Source organism: Gossypium raimondii, chromosome 8 (assembly GCF_025698545.1).
Source record: "Gossypium raimondii isolate GPD5lz chromosome 8, ASM2569854v1, whole genome shotgun sequence".
Taxonomy (NCBI): domain Eukaryota; kingdom Viridiplantae; phylum Streptophyta; class Magnoliopsida; order Malvales; family Malvaceae; genus Gossypium; species Gossypium raimondii.
Window position 1 is genome coordinate 55,965,654 of NC_068572.1, and position 15,017 is coordinate 55,980,670.

A 15,017-nucleotide genomic window follows, 5' to 3' on the forward strand; every position below is an offset into this window, starting at 1 on the left:
AAACCAATGTATTATTTCTCTTATAAATAATTTTTCATTTTTTAAATATTTACTGGTTAAAGTTATCTAACAATTAAAAAAGAAGAAAGGATCGCAATTGGTAGTGAGATAGTGTAAAAAGATTAGAAATTTTTTAATTTTGTTGAGATTCTTTTCTATCCTCCTCTCATTGGGAGCAATCTTTTCATATTTATAAAGCACAATTTGTTAATGTGACATGTTAGGATATAACTAGATGACAGGCTCAACATGTACCCTTAGACGTGTCTCTTTGTTAGAAATGTATCACTGTAGGGAACGAGCAGTGCCAACACATGTGAGTACCATACACCACCGATATCTCGTGAGGTGGTCCATATGCAATTTGATCCATCATGCCTCACCATCTCGCGAGGGACATGCGGGCATTACTCATGCCCTACAATGATACCTTTCTACCAAAGAGATATCTAAGAGTACGTGTCGAGCCTAAAGGGAGAACGTATCGTATATGCATGACACCTAATTATCCCTTAGCACGTCACATCAGGGAACCATGCCTTATAAATATGGAAAGATTTCTCCCAAGGAGAGGAGGACAAAAAAGAACCTCAACAAACTTAATTTAGTTTAGTTGTTTTATATTTTAATTTTAATTTAAAATTATCATGTGTTGCAAAATGATTGGCTAAATTTTTTTTTAACCGTGATAACTTTTTATAATAATTTGAGTAACATAATATAGTTTAGATACTCTTATTATAAAAAAAATATTTAAGTACGAATTTGAAAAAAAATTATTTAAATAATATTTTATGATTTAAGCCTAATTAAAACATTTTACCACTTGGAATCATTGGATTTCACTCATTATGAACGGAATGTCTGTCCAACGTATAAAATTGAATTTCTTTACTTACGAATTGTGCTTAACATTTTTAATGTAACATATAATTCAACATAAATATGTAGATTAACGTGACCATTTTGTCTTAGTTTTCCTTTAAAAACCTTAGAAGAAAAAAATTAAAGTTTTTAAATCTTGTAGCACCAGATATTTGAAATTTTTAGTATTTTTCATAATAAAAACTAGATATTCTTTAAATAAAATTTCAGTATAAATTTGTCAACTAAGAAAATGGACCGTTTAGGGGTTAAAACCCACTTTACTTGGGTGGTGAGAAAAATTGAAGAAAATAATATTTTTTATTGTAGGTATAGCTCTTCCTACAACCAAGCATATTCCCATTAGTAATTTCCCCGTGATATATTCACAGATTTTTAACATGAATTATGCTTTCGTGGCTTCAACATATACATGCATGTACGTATATTGAAAACCTAGAAAAAATAAGGGCAAAATCACTACAAAAAATTGACACGCATATGCTTGGCTTTTAGCTTCTCATCTCTATCTATGTGTCTGGCTATGCCGGCCAAGCTCTTGCATTAAACTGACTCCCAAAAAACGAGTCTTCGCCTCCATTTCTTTGTTCATTCTTTTTGCCCAAATTTTCGTACTTTAACATGGTTTAACATGGTTTCAACCCTTCTCTTTTAACACCCTTCCACACCTCCAATTTTTCCCTTTGCCTTACACCATATTTACATCACTAATTTCCCAATGACGAATCGAGGATTCGAAGTTGTCCATGCGACTCTAGACATGATCCAGCCTCACCAAGAACCAATATGGGAGCTTCCGTCATTTGGGTTACCATCAACAAGCTCAGACATGGAGAGAAACGAGCTTTCCGAGTGGGTTGAACAAGTCACCGAGCCTGTCATTAATGAGTTACGAACCGAGAAATCGATGGTGTGGCCGGTGGGTGATAAAGTTTTAAGCTTGATGATGCTTCTTTTGGACTGCGCCGTGGCTATCTCGGTCGACGATCTCAGTGAAGCTCATACAATGTTGCTTGAAATAAGACAAATGGCTTCCCCTCATGCTGTTTCGTGTGGTGAAAGGGTGATTGCTTATTTCGCTATGGCAATGTCTAGTAGGGTTATTAATTCATGGTTAGGGCATTGCTCTCCTTTGATAGATTATGAAACCGTTCGTGGCGCTTTCCGAGCCTTCGATGATGCTTCTCCTTTTATTAAGTTCGCTTGCTTCACTTCTAATCGAGCCATGCTTGAGGCGTTTCGTTGGCACGATCGGGTTCACATCATAGACCTTGATATCATGCAAGGCTTGCAATGGTCGGCCTTGTTTCACACCCTAGCCACTCGTACTGAAGGGCCTCCATTTGTCACCATAACCGGTCTCGGCAGGTCTATGAAGCTTTTAGTCGAGACTGGAAATCAACTTTCGAACATTGCGAGACAGTTTGGTATACCATTCGACTTCCACCCGATCGCGAAAAAATTCGGAGAAATTGATATTGAAACGATACAACTCCAAAGGGGTGAGGCCGTAGCCATTCACTGGCTACAACACTCGTTATATGATGCCACGGGACCCAACCAAAACACATTAAAACACATCGAACAATTGGCTCCGACGGTGCTCACATTGGTCGAACAAGACCTATCCCACCACGGGTCTTTCTTGGACCGATTTGTGAATTCCCTCCATTATTACTCCTCCATCTTCGATTCATTCGGATCATACCTGTCGGCCGAAGACCCTAACCGGCACCGCATCGAGCATTGCCTTCTGTATAGGGAAATCAAGAACGTGTTAGCCATAGGAGGCCCTGCGAGAACCAGGGACGATAACTTCGAGCATAATTGGAGAAGCGAGCTCGCAAGGAACCGTAAGTTTCAGCTAATGCCGATGAGCAGCAACACCATGGCGGAAACTGAATTGATGTTGAACATGTTTTGGCCTGGTTATGGCTATAGCCTTGTAGGAGACGATGGAACACATAGGCTTGGGTGGAAAGAGACTTGCTTGTTTACAGCTTCTGCTTGGACAATGACCACATTGCGTGACGGGTCTGGTTGGTCTGGTTGAATGGAGGATTAGTGATTTGTTTAGTCCATAATTATGTAAGTTGTAGAAAAATCACATTCTTTTTCTATCACTAAATTAAGGGTAAATTACATTACTAAATTATTAGTAAATTTACATTTTAATTACTCAACTTCAAATAATTACAAAATAGTCACTAAATAATTCAAAAGTTTTATTCAAGTCATTTAGCTATTAAGTTTTTTTTCTTTAAATCCAGTTAACAAACTCTAAATTGATTTGATGATCAATGTTAGAGATCAAAAAGAAAATTATTTAGAATTTGATATACATATTTATGATTTTTAAAGCTATTTTATGAAGAAAAATATTAAAGTGTAAGGTGTTAGGCTTCTTGTTTAGTCTTTTCAAATTTTATTAATGCAATTAATTCAAAAAATTTATTATAAGAATGTTTTCTATTTTTTATGTTTATAAAATCTATATAAACCAATTTAAAACTAAAATGAATTCACAAATGATGTGACTTTTTAGCCAACGGCGTCGAGTGCCTAGTTTTTCAAAATTTGAAAACTTTTATATTTTACCTTTTAAAATATATAAAATTATAAATTATTAATGATAAAATTATACTTTGACCCTCTTAAATTGAGAACATGTTAATTAAATATTTTAAAAATTATAAAATATTAATTAATACAATGGTGAAATTATATTTTAACTCTTAAGTAGTGTTTAGAAAGTAATCTAGTAATTGGATTTGGATGTAATTGCTTGTAATTATACAAGTGAGACATGTTTGAGTAACTATGATAATTATATGCAAATCAAATTTTAAAAATATATTTTATACAAGTTATAAATATTATATTATAAACACTAATACGTATGAGTGTTTGGAATGGTTATGGTAAAAGAAATTATATTATAAATCTTTAAAATTTATAATAAAAATAATTTGTATGTTTTATAAAGTTATAATAAAATTATATTATTTAAATCTTAAAAAGTTCAAAAGTTATGGTCAAAAGTTTATTATAAAAAATAATTTATATCTTATAAAAGTGTTATAATATATTTTTATAAAAGTTATGGCTAAATATGGACATTATTTATTTATGTGTCCATGTTATATATTATAAAATAATATGCTTATTCATAAAAAAATGTTATAGTTTTTATCATAAATTATTTATAAAAATAAATTTCTAAAATTATGGCAAAAATTATATTATTTATCAAAGTGTCATGAAAGTTTGAACAATTTATAAAACTTTTTTTATAAAGGTTATATAGTATAAAATTTACGTATTATAAAAAATGATATAATCTAACATAAGTTTTTCTCTAAATTAGTTTATATGAGCTTTTATAATTAAAGCTACAAACTATTTAGAGTGGAACCCAAATATAAATATAAAAGGTTTTCTTGTGCCATATCGTGGGGTACGATATCATTTGATAGAATGTGCTAGACACAAGCAACGTAGATAGATTGCAAAACTTTTAATTTGAGACCTTTAATACTTAGAAATGTGGTTGAGAAGACATTTATTGTTCTAAAAAAATATTTTCCGTATTAACAATATCACTTTAGTATAGCATAAAAAACAATGTTGGATCGTAATGTTACTTATTTCATAATTTCAATCATAGATGGAATTAAGATGATCTATATTTCATAGAAAACATGGAAGAAAAATACTTTGATAGTCTTAATAATGTAGATTCAAATTAAGATGACGATGAACTCAGTTAAGAAACAAGAGATGATAATAAAGAGCATATATTAAATATTAAAGAGAGACTAACATAACAAATATGCACTAGAACAATTAGATATAATTGCATATGATGTTTATTTTCTTGTTGTTTTCATTAGTAATTGTATTATCAACTATTTTTTTAGACTAGCATAATACATATGATGATTTAATTTTAAATTTTGTTACTTTTGTAGAATTTGTTTTTATCATACTAATTATTTATGCCAAGGCTTGTTTTTAGGCTGGCTTGGTCTAGGGGCAAATCTAAAGGGGCTGGCAGGGTCCCGGCCCCCCTTAAAATTGGCCCTTTAAAATTTTTAAAAATTTAAATTACTAAAGATAAAATTAAACTTTAATCCCCTAAAAATGATAAAAATTTGATTTAATCTTTTAAAAATTACATTTTTACTATAATAAAAATTACAATTTAATTTCAGCCAAAAAAATATTTTTCTAGATTCGCCAGGGCTTGGTCCATCCAAAAATCTCATTTTACTTTTAAAAAATAATAAAATAATAAAATATATTTAATTAATTTTATATATTTTATAATTAAATCTAAATTTAAAAAAAATACTTTTATTATTACTCGATTCAATATATAAAAATCATTATCCAAGTCAAGGGGTTGGGATTGCAGGTTAATTATCATGCTTGCTTCAAAATACCGCTTAACACTTCATGTTCTTTTTGGTTAAATTTTACAAAAGATTCCTATATTATACATTTTATTAATTTAGTCTCTTTACTATAATTTGATGGTTTCTAATTACTTACTTTATGAAAAATATTATTATTTTTGAATATACAATGACATGATATATATATCTTGATTTTTACACATTTGGATAATTTTTGCATATTTTCAAAAGAAAAATATAATATTTATCCAATTGTATTAAAAATGATAAGGTGTATATGCTATATTTATAAAAAAAGTCAAGCCAAATTAATTTACAAAATTAATAAAAAATTTAAAGTTAAATATTGAAAATACACATTTTGGAAAAAAAATCAAATTATATTAGAGAGATAAAATTTATCAAAATGCATAATACAAGGGACCTTCTTAAATATTTATCCTTTTATTAATAAAATAAATAAAAATATTTTAATTTTCCTTAATTTTCCCTTCTTCTTCCTCAATTTTCTCTTTATTTTCCTTGTCATTTCCTTGTTAACAAACAACTGAAAACTACAATTGGTTTATAATAAATATTGGTTTTTTTTTTATCACAGAAAAAAAACGAATTTCTTATTTCATTTGATTTTTGTTTTTCGCCAAATTCTGGCTTTTTTTTCAACCATTTATTTTGTCATTTGATTACAATCGGACGTTTGGGGTTTGCCAGTTGGTTCCTCCTCTTCTTCGCAGGTCACTGTAGCTGGGTTTTTTTTTCTCTCCCAAAACTAGGGTTTCCTTCCCCAAATTTTGGGGATTTTTCTATCAAATTATGTAGTTAAGGAAATTGGAGCCTTTTTCTCTAATTCTTATAATATTATGTTTTTACATGTTTGGGCTTAGGTTGAAATCTCCAATTTTTTCCTTTGCTTTTTTTAGCTTTGTTTTTTCCCCTTAGAAACTAGGGTTTGCGCTTTAAATTTTTGGGGATTTTGCTATCGAATTATGTAGTTAAGGAAGGTGGAGCATTTCTAATAATTATAAAAAAAAATGCTTTTACCATTTTTCTTCATGGGCTTAGATTGAAATCTCCAGGTTTTTTTTTTTTAATATCCGTTTCAAAATTTGGGGATTTGCTATCAATTTTATATAGTGGAAGGAAATTGGAGCCTTTCTAATACTTAAAATAATAGATATCCCTTCCATCGGCTTAGATTGAAAATCTCCAATTTTTCCTTTGATTTTTAGCTTTATTTATTTTTCAACAAAACTAGGGTTTCGGTTTCAAATTTTGGGGATTTTGCTATCAATTTATGCAGTAGAGGAAGCTAGGGCCTTTCTGAAAAAATATAATTTTACCTTTCTTGGGTTTAGATTGAAATCTCTATTTTTTTTCCTTTGATTTTTAGCTCCACGCTTTTTTCCCCTTTTAAATAATTGATCTATTGGAGGCTAGGAGGTTTCAATTTGGTAAATCCATTGAATTTTGAGGGCCTGGGCTATAAATACTGAATTTGACTCTATTCCCAGTGAAGAGTAGCTTAAATTAAGCCCCTTTGTGGTATTGGGTATTATTGAAGACAGTAGTTTGTTATTATTATTACTACTCAGAATGGATCATTTGATTGGTGGTAAGTTTAAGCTTGCAAGAAAGATTGGCAGTGGCTCTTTTGGAGAACTCTATTTAGGTATGGTACTAATCCAAAAAATCTTTAATGGCTTCCTATTTCATTTTATGTAAAATATGTCCTTTTCTGAATATTTTTTTTTGAAGGGGTTAATGTGCAAACTGGAGAAGATGTTGCTGTCAAACTGGTATGTAATCTTTTCTTGAGGAAGTGTTTTTTTTTATAAGGGAGGGGATTTGTTTAAGGTTTGAATCTACGATATAAGGTTTCAACTGATTGCTTGATAACAGCGCAAGTCTTTTGTCATTATATCAATGGCTAGTCTACTAGATATCAACTGACTAGAACATTCCATATTTTCTAATGTTGAAAGCAATAACCTTGACTTAATACTTTTTATGTCTTTGTTTGGTTATTAGTGTAATAATATGAGGAAAAAGCTTATTTATGACATATGTATTACAATAGTTAGACATAAAAAATAAAGAATAGTTAGTATAAATTTAAACTTGAAATTAGAAAGATGAGTAAAACTCTTGTAAAAATAAGATCTCTTCAAAATAAGTGAAAATTTTCCCTTCTTTTTGCTGAAAATTAAGTCATAGGAGTGGCTAAATATTACCGATTGAATTAGTTTATTGTTAACTTTATACTGAAACATGCATAAAAAATATTACTCCAACCAAATGTAGCATTATATAGTTTTATATTTTTATAATCTATTCCTAATTTCAGGAACCTGTGAAAACCAAGCATCCACAGCTTCATTATGAGTCAAAATTGTATATGCTTCTTCAAGGAGGAAGTAAGTCTCCGTCTCCGTCTCTGCCTCGCTCTCATTTCTCTGTCCATCTCGAATATGCCTCTGCTTTCATTTTGTTTTCTGATACAATTTTTTAAAAGCATATTATTATTTTTAAATAACTTGGTGTGAGTTCTCCTTGATATAGCTGGTATTCCCCGCCTTAGATGGTTTGGACTTGAGGCGAATTACAATGTCATGGTAATTGACCTTCTTGGACCTAGCTTGGAAGATTTGTTTAACTACTGCAACAGGAAGCTCTCATTAAAAACGGTGTTGATGCTTGCTGATCAATTAGTAAGTATATGGCTTTTCTGTGGTAAAAAAAGGTTTTCCAGGTTTCCTTTTTGTATTTAACTTCCTCCCTTTCCAACCTTTATTTTGTTATTCCAGATTAGTAGAGTAGAATATATGCATTCGAGAGGTTTTCTTCACCGTGATATAAAGCCTGATAACTTCTTGATGGGCCTAGGGCGCAAGGCCAATCAGGTACTAGTTATTGTGTTTTTTTCTTGTATGTTATGTTGGCAAATATAAAATGTCCATAGTTGTTAGAATGCCAGCACAATCACCTTCTATTTTTTTGTTACGATAAGAATATTATTCTATTGCTTGGAAGTGCGGTAAAAGTACCATGAAGGCCCCTATAGGAGTCAGATTAGTTTTTGCCTTTTCTACTCAAAGAATGGGCAAATTAGTCTCTGTACGTTAAATCAAAGAGTAAATTGATCATTTCTGTTAAAAGTTGTGTCCCCTTATATTGTTAAAAATTGGTCTGGTTGATAGAATAATCAGATAGTGACATGTGGTGTGCAATGTGTGCCTCATGTTGATGTACAAGAATCAATTTTCAACACTAAAAATGGATGAAATTTTTAACAGAAGGACCAGTTTGTTTTTTGATCTAATGTATAATGATTAATTTACCCATTTTTTGAGTAGAGGAGCCAAAATGCAATATGACTTCTGGTACAGGGGTCTCCAAGGTACTTTTATCTTGAAAGTGCACTTTGATACACTCAAACAGTATATGGTATATACGTACCGGTATCATTTTTTTTAAATAAAGAATTGCCGTCACAGGTATATATCATCGACTATGGTCTTGCTAAGAAGTATAGGGATCTTCAAACTCATAAACATATCCCATACAGGTAATTATTTTTCTTTCGATTTCTTAATGTAGAATTTCAGATTTGAAGATCTCAAGATAGTATAAATCTCATCATAATACATGCATCAACTTACCAAATTCTTTGCTGCAGAGAAAACAAGAACCTAACAGGCACAGCTCGCTATGCAAGTGTAAACACTCACCTTGGAATTGGTGAGTGACGTTATGAAATGACACATTTCCAACTAGTTTTGTTACTTTTATTAACATACATTCTTTTACTTAATTGGCAGAACAAAGCCGGAGAGATGATGTGGAATCCATTGGTTATGTGCTCTTGTATTTCCTGAGAGGAAGGTTGAGTATATAGTTCCACATGCTCGTTTCATTCAATGTTTTATACATTTCCAAATGATGTTTGATTGTTACTCTTTATGAATCTTCGAAGTTAGTTTTCTTCCCGTTGATTTTGATTCAATTTGCACACTTCCTTTGCTACAGCCTTCCTTGGCAGGGGTTAAAAACGGGTACAAAAAAGCAAAAATATGATAGGATTACTGAAAAGAAGGTATCGACTCCTATAGAGGTATGTAACTTATGCTATACTTAGACATTGATTTCCGTAAAGAAATTTAGTTGACTTACTTATATCACTGATATATGGATTTCTAGTGCTTCCTGTCCATTTTATGGCATGTCTAATAAATACTATATACCGTAAAAGTACCATGGAAGCTCCTGTACTAGGAGTTAGATTGTATTTTGCCCCATTTACTAAAAAAATGGGCAAATTAGTCTTTACACGTTAAATCGAAAAGTAAACTGGTCCTTTTCATTAAAAATTTCATCAATTTCTATCGTTAAAACCTGGTGTGGCTGGTGGAATAACCAGACAGTTACACGTGGCGTGCTTATGCTGATGTAGATGGACCAGTTTTTAACAGTAAGAGTGGATGAAAGTTTTAACAAAATGACTAGTTTGCTCTTTGATCTAACGTGCAGTAACTAATTTGTCTATTTTTTTATTAGAGGGGGTAAAATGCAATCCAACTCTTAATACAAGGACTTCCATGGTACTTTTATTTACTAAGCATAGAATTCTGTGATGGCAAATTTTACCAACTTTAATATAAAAAAAGGGGATGATTTAATAATTCGATTGTTGTTAGCGTGAAGTGTAATTCAGTTTTACTAACAAACGGAAAGTGCTATATAATAAGTTTGACAAAGCAAATTCATCTATTGAGACTAAGTTACAGTCAGCATTGGATTCAAGGTTCATTGTTAATCCATGTTATGGTATTATTACTGTTTCCTTGTTCAGTAATATCCGTGTGTGCATGTCTAACAGGTGCTTTGTAAGTCATTTCCGTCTGAGTTTGTGTCATATTTTCACTACTGCCGATCTTTACGGTTTGAAGATAAGCCAGATTATTCATATTTGAAGAGGATTTTCCGAGACTTGTTTGTAAGAGAAGGTTAGTTATACTCGTGCCTTAATAATGTAAAGTAACTTTCTTTTGTCTTTTTTTTTTCCTCCCTTTTTCGGGTCTGAAATTGGTATTGCTGCAGGTTTTCAATTTGACTATATCTTTGACTGGACTTTATTGAAGTACCCACAGATTACCGGCGGCTCCAAAGGGCGGGTAAGTACTTATATATAAGCTTTTAGTTTTCGGTTACCGTCTTGTTGGAATATTATTATAAATCAATCTTTTCCATCTGTTTCTCAGCCTTCCGGTGGAAAAGCAGGTTTAGCTGCCGGACCAGCTGTTGAAAAACCAGAAAAATTCTCAGGTATGCTTTCTCGTTAGGAGTATAATCAATGCCTACTTGACTATTTGGTTTTCAAAATGTTCATTGTGTTTATCCAAAACAACTAAGGGAGCATAAAAGATCACCATTCATGCTTTTATTAGTTATGATATTATATACTAATCTCCTGTTTACCCTTGTGGGTCATTTAACCTGATTGATAACATATAGGCGGAAAAGATTTTCGGGACAGATTTGGTGGAGTCGAAGGGGTTCCCAGAAGACACATTTCGACAACGAGACAGAAGGCTGTTGAGGATGTCAATTTGTCAAAGCATGTGGTGAGCTTGAATTCCTGTTAATGAATTTTCATTTATCTAGCCTACATTTTGCGTACGGAAATCTTTCATTTATTTACCAACTGCAAAGGAGAAACATGATAGGAGTTTTGTGTTATCGCAATATATTTACTTTGCTATATGTTATGGAATGTTGGATAATGAAAAGCAACATATGCAAAAGATAAGTTTAGTTCAGCTTTGAATATTAAAAGCGACATGCGATAAACCTAGGAAGGATTAGAGTTGGGAATGGGGATATTGCCTTACAAGTTGAGATAGCTCCTTTAGATGATAAAGATTAGAGAAACCCGTTTATAACGGTTTAGTCACGTAGGACATCTCGAGCCATGCAGTCATTAAACAATAACATGAAACTATTAGTACTTGAAGAGATGATAGCGGTGAACATGTACCTGGCGTAAGGTTTTTTATATATGATTCTTGTAGATGTCAAATTTATTGTGATTTAAGGGTCACTCATTTGGTTTCATTTGGTTTTTACTTGTTCTATTCATATATTGCATTCTTTGAGGGCTCATTTTTGGCATTCTGATATCGGTTTGCGATTTCAGCATCATGATTCAGATAAAAGACATAGTGCCTCTCGATACGGCAGCACTTCAAGAAGAGCTGTAATAGCAAGCAGGGCTAGTTCAGCCGGTGAAGCCAATGACATTCCAAAAACTCGACGGCTATCAACCGGCAGTCGTATCCATAACCCAGCAGAAAGAATCCAACTTGCCATCGAGGCCAAAACAGGCCGCACCGCCGCTAGAGGAAGCCATGATGATCATCCACTTAGAAGTTTTGAGCTCCTCAATATTAAGAAATGATTGGCTCAAGTATTAGACTGATGTTTTCTCAGAACTTTCATTCACAACTGTGTATATGGGACATATATATATATATATAGCTCCATAATCACTACCCTCAACAGTTCATGTGGTTTTCCCTTGTTACCAATCATTTTTCCAAGATTTTCCCCCCTGTTTTAAGAGTTTATTTATGACCATTGTAACATGTTCTAGACATCATGAAACAAAATTCATGTATTTCTGTAATTTTATTTGTCATATGCAACTTGGATGGTTGCAATAAGAAAATATTATTCTTGTGTTTTTCCCTTTTATCCTGAAAATTTGAATTATTAGTTTGATGTACTCGTGGAAAGTATATTCACTTCATTTTTCTTATAGATGATATCCTAGGTTTATAATAGATTTGATTGAATAATTTATTAAAAATATTAAAAATTCTGATTTAATTGATTTTTAGTTCAGTTTGTATTGGTTTTGTGTCAATTCAATTATTACACTTTTAAATTTGATTTGATCAAAATTGTTAACATTTTAATTTCTAATTCGGTTTTAGATTTGATTCTATGAAAGTTATAATTAGTTAATAATATTAGTAATTAGTTTTCATCAAATTAACCATAAAATTGAATTATATCAAATTTATTGGACTGTATTTGACTAATTAATCATAAAATTAAACAAATTCAGAATTAACATTAAATTTATTTTATTTACAAAATCATGATAAATACAAACCTAATAATATTAGCAATTAATTTATTAAAACGATCATAAAACCCGAATTAAACATTAAAAAAGTTAATACTATTATCTTTTAAATATCAAAATATCTTTTATCAAATATAAGTGCAAAATTGAGCTAAAAACCATAAATATCATACTAAAAATAGTGATAGACTCGTGTTCCAAAAGATATATTAAGCCATAAAAATCAAACAGTAATATTTTGAGAAATAATAAAACTAGAAGACAAATATTTGGGGAGGAAAAAAAGAAGACTTGAAACACATGTATTGTTTTTTTTTTTTTTCTTGTCTAAATTACCAGTATTTCCTCCGCATCGTTCTTACATTACCTTGTTCTATTTCCATCTTAGTCTGAAAGAAGAATAAGCTTCTATGGACGAATGTCAGCACAAAATTGCCCCCTTTATTTGAAATTCATCACTCTACCAAGTAAGTGCTTTTCCTTGCATTTGATTTTTGAGGAAATATTATCCACCATTGATAATCTAATGATATGTTCAAAGAGGTTTCTGGGTTTTTAAGGCAATGAATGAAACTTATCTGACATTCAAATGTTAAATTTTCTTGAAATTATGTTTTTTAATTGATTACATGTTCAAATGTTCATAGTTTTTTTTCTGTGTATTCATCTTGTTTGAATGTAATTCAATTTGATTGTGTGTTTAAGAGGCAATAAATGATTTTTGGGACAATTGATTTTAGATGGTTGGTTGGACTGCAATAACTGATATGTTCGCTACGACTGCCGGAACAGAAGAGTTGCATGCATTTTATCCCATTAGACCGGAATGCATTGCCGATGTTCCTAAGACCCGACTCCGGCTGAGGGTGTGTCCAGTTATTTGTATCGAATTCGATTCTAGCTTATATTGGTTATGCACTTGCAATGTTCGAGTTTGGGGTTCGGATTTGGGGTTTAAGATTTAAGATTCGAGGTTTGAGATTCAGAGTTCAAGATAAAAAAAAGATACTAAATTTATGTGTCAAATACTGAAATGTCATTAAATAATTGAAAAATAATCATAGATGATGTGGTGGGAAGGGTCCATAAAATAATTTCTCCTCCATTCATGGACGGATCTAATTTGATGTTAGTGATTTTATAATTAAATCATCCAAAATGCATCATAAAAATTTAATAAATATATTTATTAAAAATCATATAAAATTTAAATGATGCTTTAGTTGCAACTATAAAATTAAAAGTTTGATTATGTATAGTGTTCTTGGTTCAAATATCATCAGGATAAAGCTTTATTAATTTATAAAAATATAAAAACTAAAAATAAAAGCACACTCGTAATAATATAATTTACTAATAAAAGCACACTCGTAATAATATAATTTACTTTATAAAAATAAGGGTAAGTACACCCAAAATTACTAAACTATTAATAAATTTACGTTTCGATCACTCAACTTCAAAAGGTTACAAAATAATCATCAAACTATTCGAAAATTTCATTTAAGTCAATGGGCTGATAAAATTGTTGTTATATGGCTTTTGCACTACCTACACAAACATAAAGCTTTCCGTTCTTTTTTTTTTTCTCTTCTATAATTTAGTTTTTTTTCCGTGAAACAACTTTAAACATCATAGGTTTGCAAACTAAAATCCAAACAGCTTTGAACGTTACATATCTACAAACCAAAATCCAAACAACTTTTTTCTCCAATCTCTGACACTGACCGTTAGACCGACTTGGATCTAAAGTATGTTCTTCTACTTGTCAATGGGTACTGATCCACCGTACCAATTGTCGAATCGCAGCTTGGAGCTCACTAGACGGATTAAAAAAAACGTAACAACTCAGTAACTTAAATAAAAACTTTCGAATAGTACAATAATCATTTTATAACTTTTTGAAGTTGAGTAATCAAAACGTAAACTTACTAATAGTTTAGTAACTTTGGATGTACTTTACCCTAAAAATAATGGTTTTTTAATAATTTTTCAACTAAATTAAGACTCAGTTGATTGATGACACTAACTCACTTAAGTATTTTATTATAGTAAAGATAATATATGAATAATGTAGATCTAATATAAACAAAAAGAACTCTAATATGATACTCTGTTTTTTTTTTTTACAAATTAGATTCAATTATCGATCTGAAGGTACATAAATGTTTGTAATTTGATTCACATGCTTTAAACATACTCCATTTTAAGTTCAAACTAGTACTTCATGTTTGAAATGATGTCTAAACATAAAGGCTAATATTTTAAGGACTCAAATAAAAAATTTAAAATTTATGATTCAATTTAAAATCTAGAATTGATTTTAGAAAAAAAAAACATAGATGGTATGCTAACCCAATAATTGTCACAATTGCTAAATAAAACTCTTAGGGTAAAAGGATTGTGAGTTAGATTGTATTTTGCCTCATTTACTTAAAAAATGAGCAAACTATTCATTGTACGTTAGATTAAAGAGTAAATTGATCATTTTGTTAAAAATTTCATCTATTCATACTGTTAAAAGGGTTCTTGTATATCAGTATAAGGTATACGTAGAACATCACATG

At 30.9% G+C, this 15,017-nt stretch overlaps 2 protein-coding genes across 2 annotated transcripts; both read left to right on the forward strand.

Moving 5' to 3' along the window:
* Positions 1-1,603: 1,603 nt before the first annotated feature.
* LOC105793438 (protein SCARECROW 1) lies at positions 1,604-2,938 on the forward strand. Its single transcript, XM_012622349.1, has one exon. The coding sequence runs from the start codon at positions 1,604-1,606 to the stop codon at positions 2,936-2,938; it is 1,335 nt and encodes a 444-aa protein (XP_012477803.1).
* A 2,900-nt stretch (positions 2,939-5,838) lies between these two features.
* On the forward strand, positions 5,839-12,053 carry LOC105792315 (casein kinase 1-like protein 9). Its single transcript, XM_012620831.2, has 14 exons — positions 5,839-6,972; positions 7,059-7,099; positions 7,648-7,717; positions 7,863-8,011; positions 8,108-8,203; positions 8,798-8,868; positions 8,980-9,041; positions 9,122-9,185; positions 9,330-9,414; positions 10,180-10,306; positions 10,401-10,474; positions 10,562-10,625; positions 10,815-10,924; positions 11,497-12,053. Exons 1-14 carry the CDS (start codon positions 6,897-6,899, stop codon positions 11,755-11,757), a joined length of 1,350 nt encoding a protein of 449 aa, XP_012476285.1. The 5' UTR covers positions 5,839-6,896; the 3' UTR covers positions 11,758-12,053.
* The last annotated feature ends 2,964 nt before the right edge of the window (positions 12,054-15,017 follow it).

Bases quoted from the DNA above. Each gene is read 5' to 3' on its own strand.
- LOC105793438 (XM_012622349.1), top strand. From the start codon at position 1,604: ATGACGAATCGAGGATTCGAAGTTGTCCATGCGACTCTAGACATGATC.
- LOC105792315 (XM_012620831.2), top strand. From the start codon at position 6,897: ATGGATCATTTGATTGGTGGTAAGTTTAAGCTTGCAAGAAAGATTGGC. The intron at 7,100-7,647 runs GTATGTAATCTT...TCCTAATTTCAG, and splicing joins AAGATGTTGCTGTCAAACTG to GAACCTGTGAAAACCAAGCA. The intron at 10,626-10,814 runs GTATGCTTTCTC...GATAACATATAG, and splicing joins AAAACCAGAAAAATTCTCAG to GCGGAAAAGATTTTCGGGAC.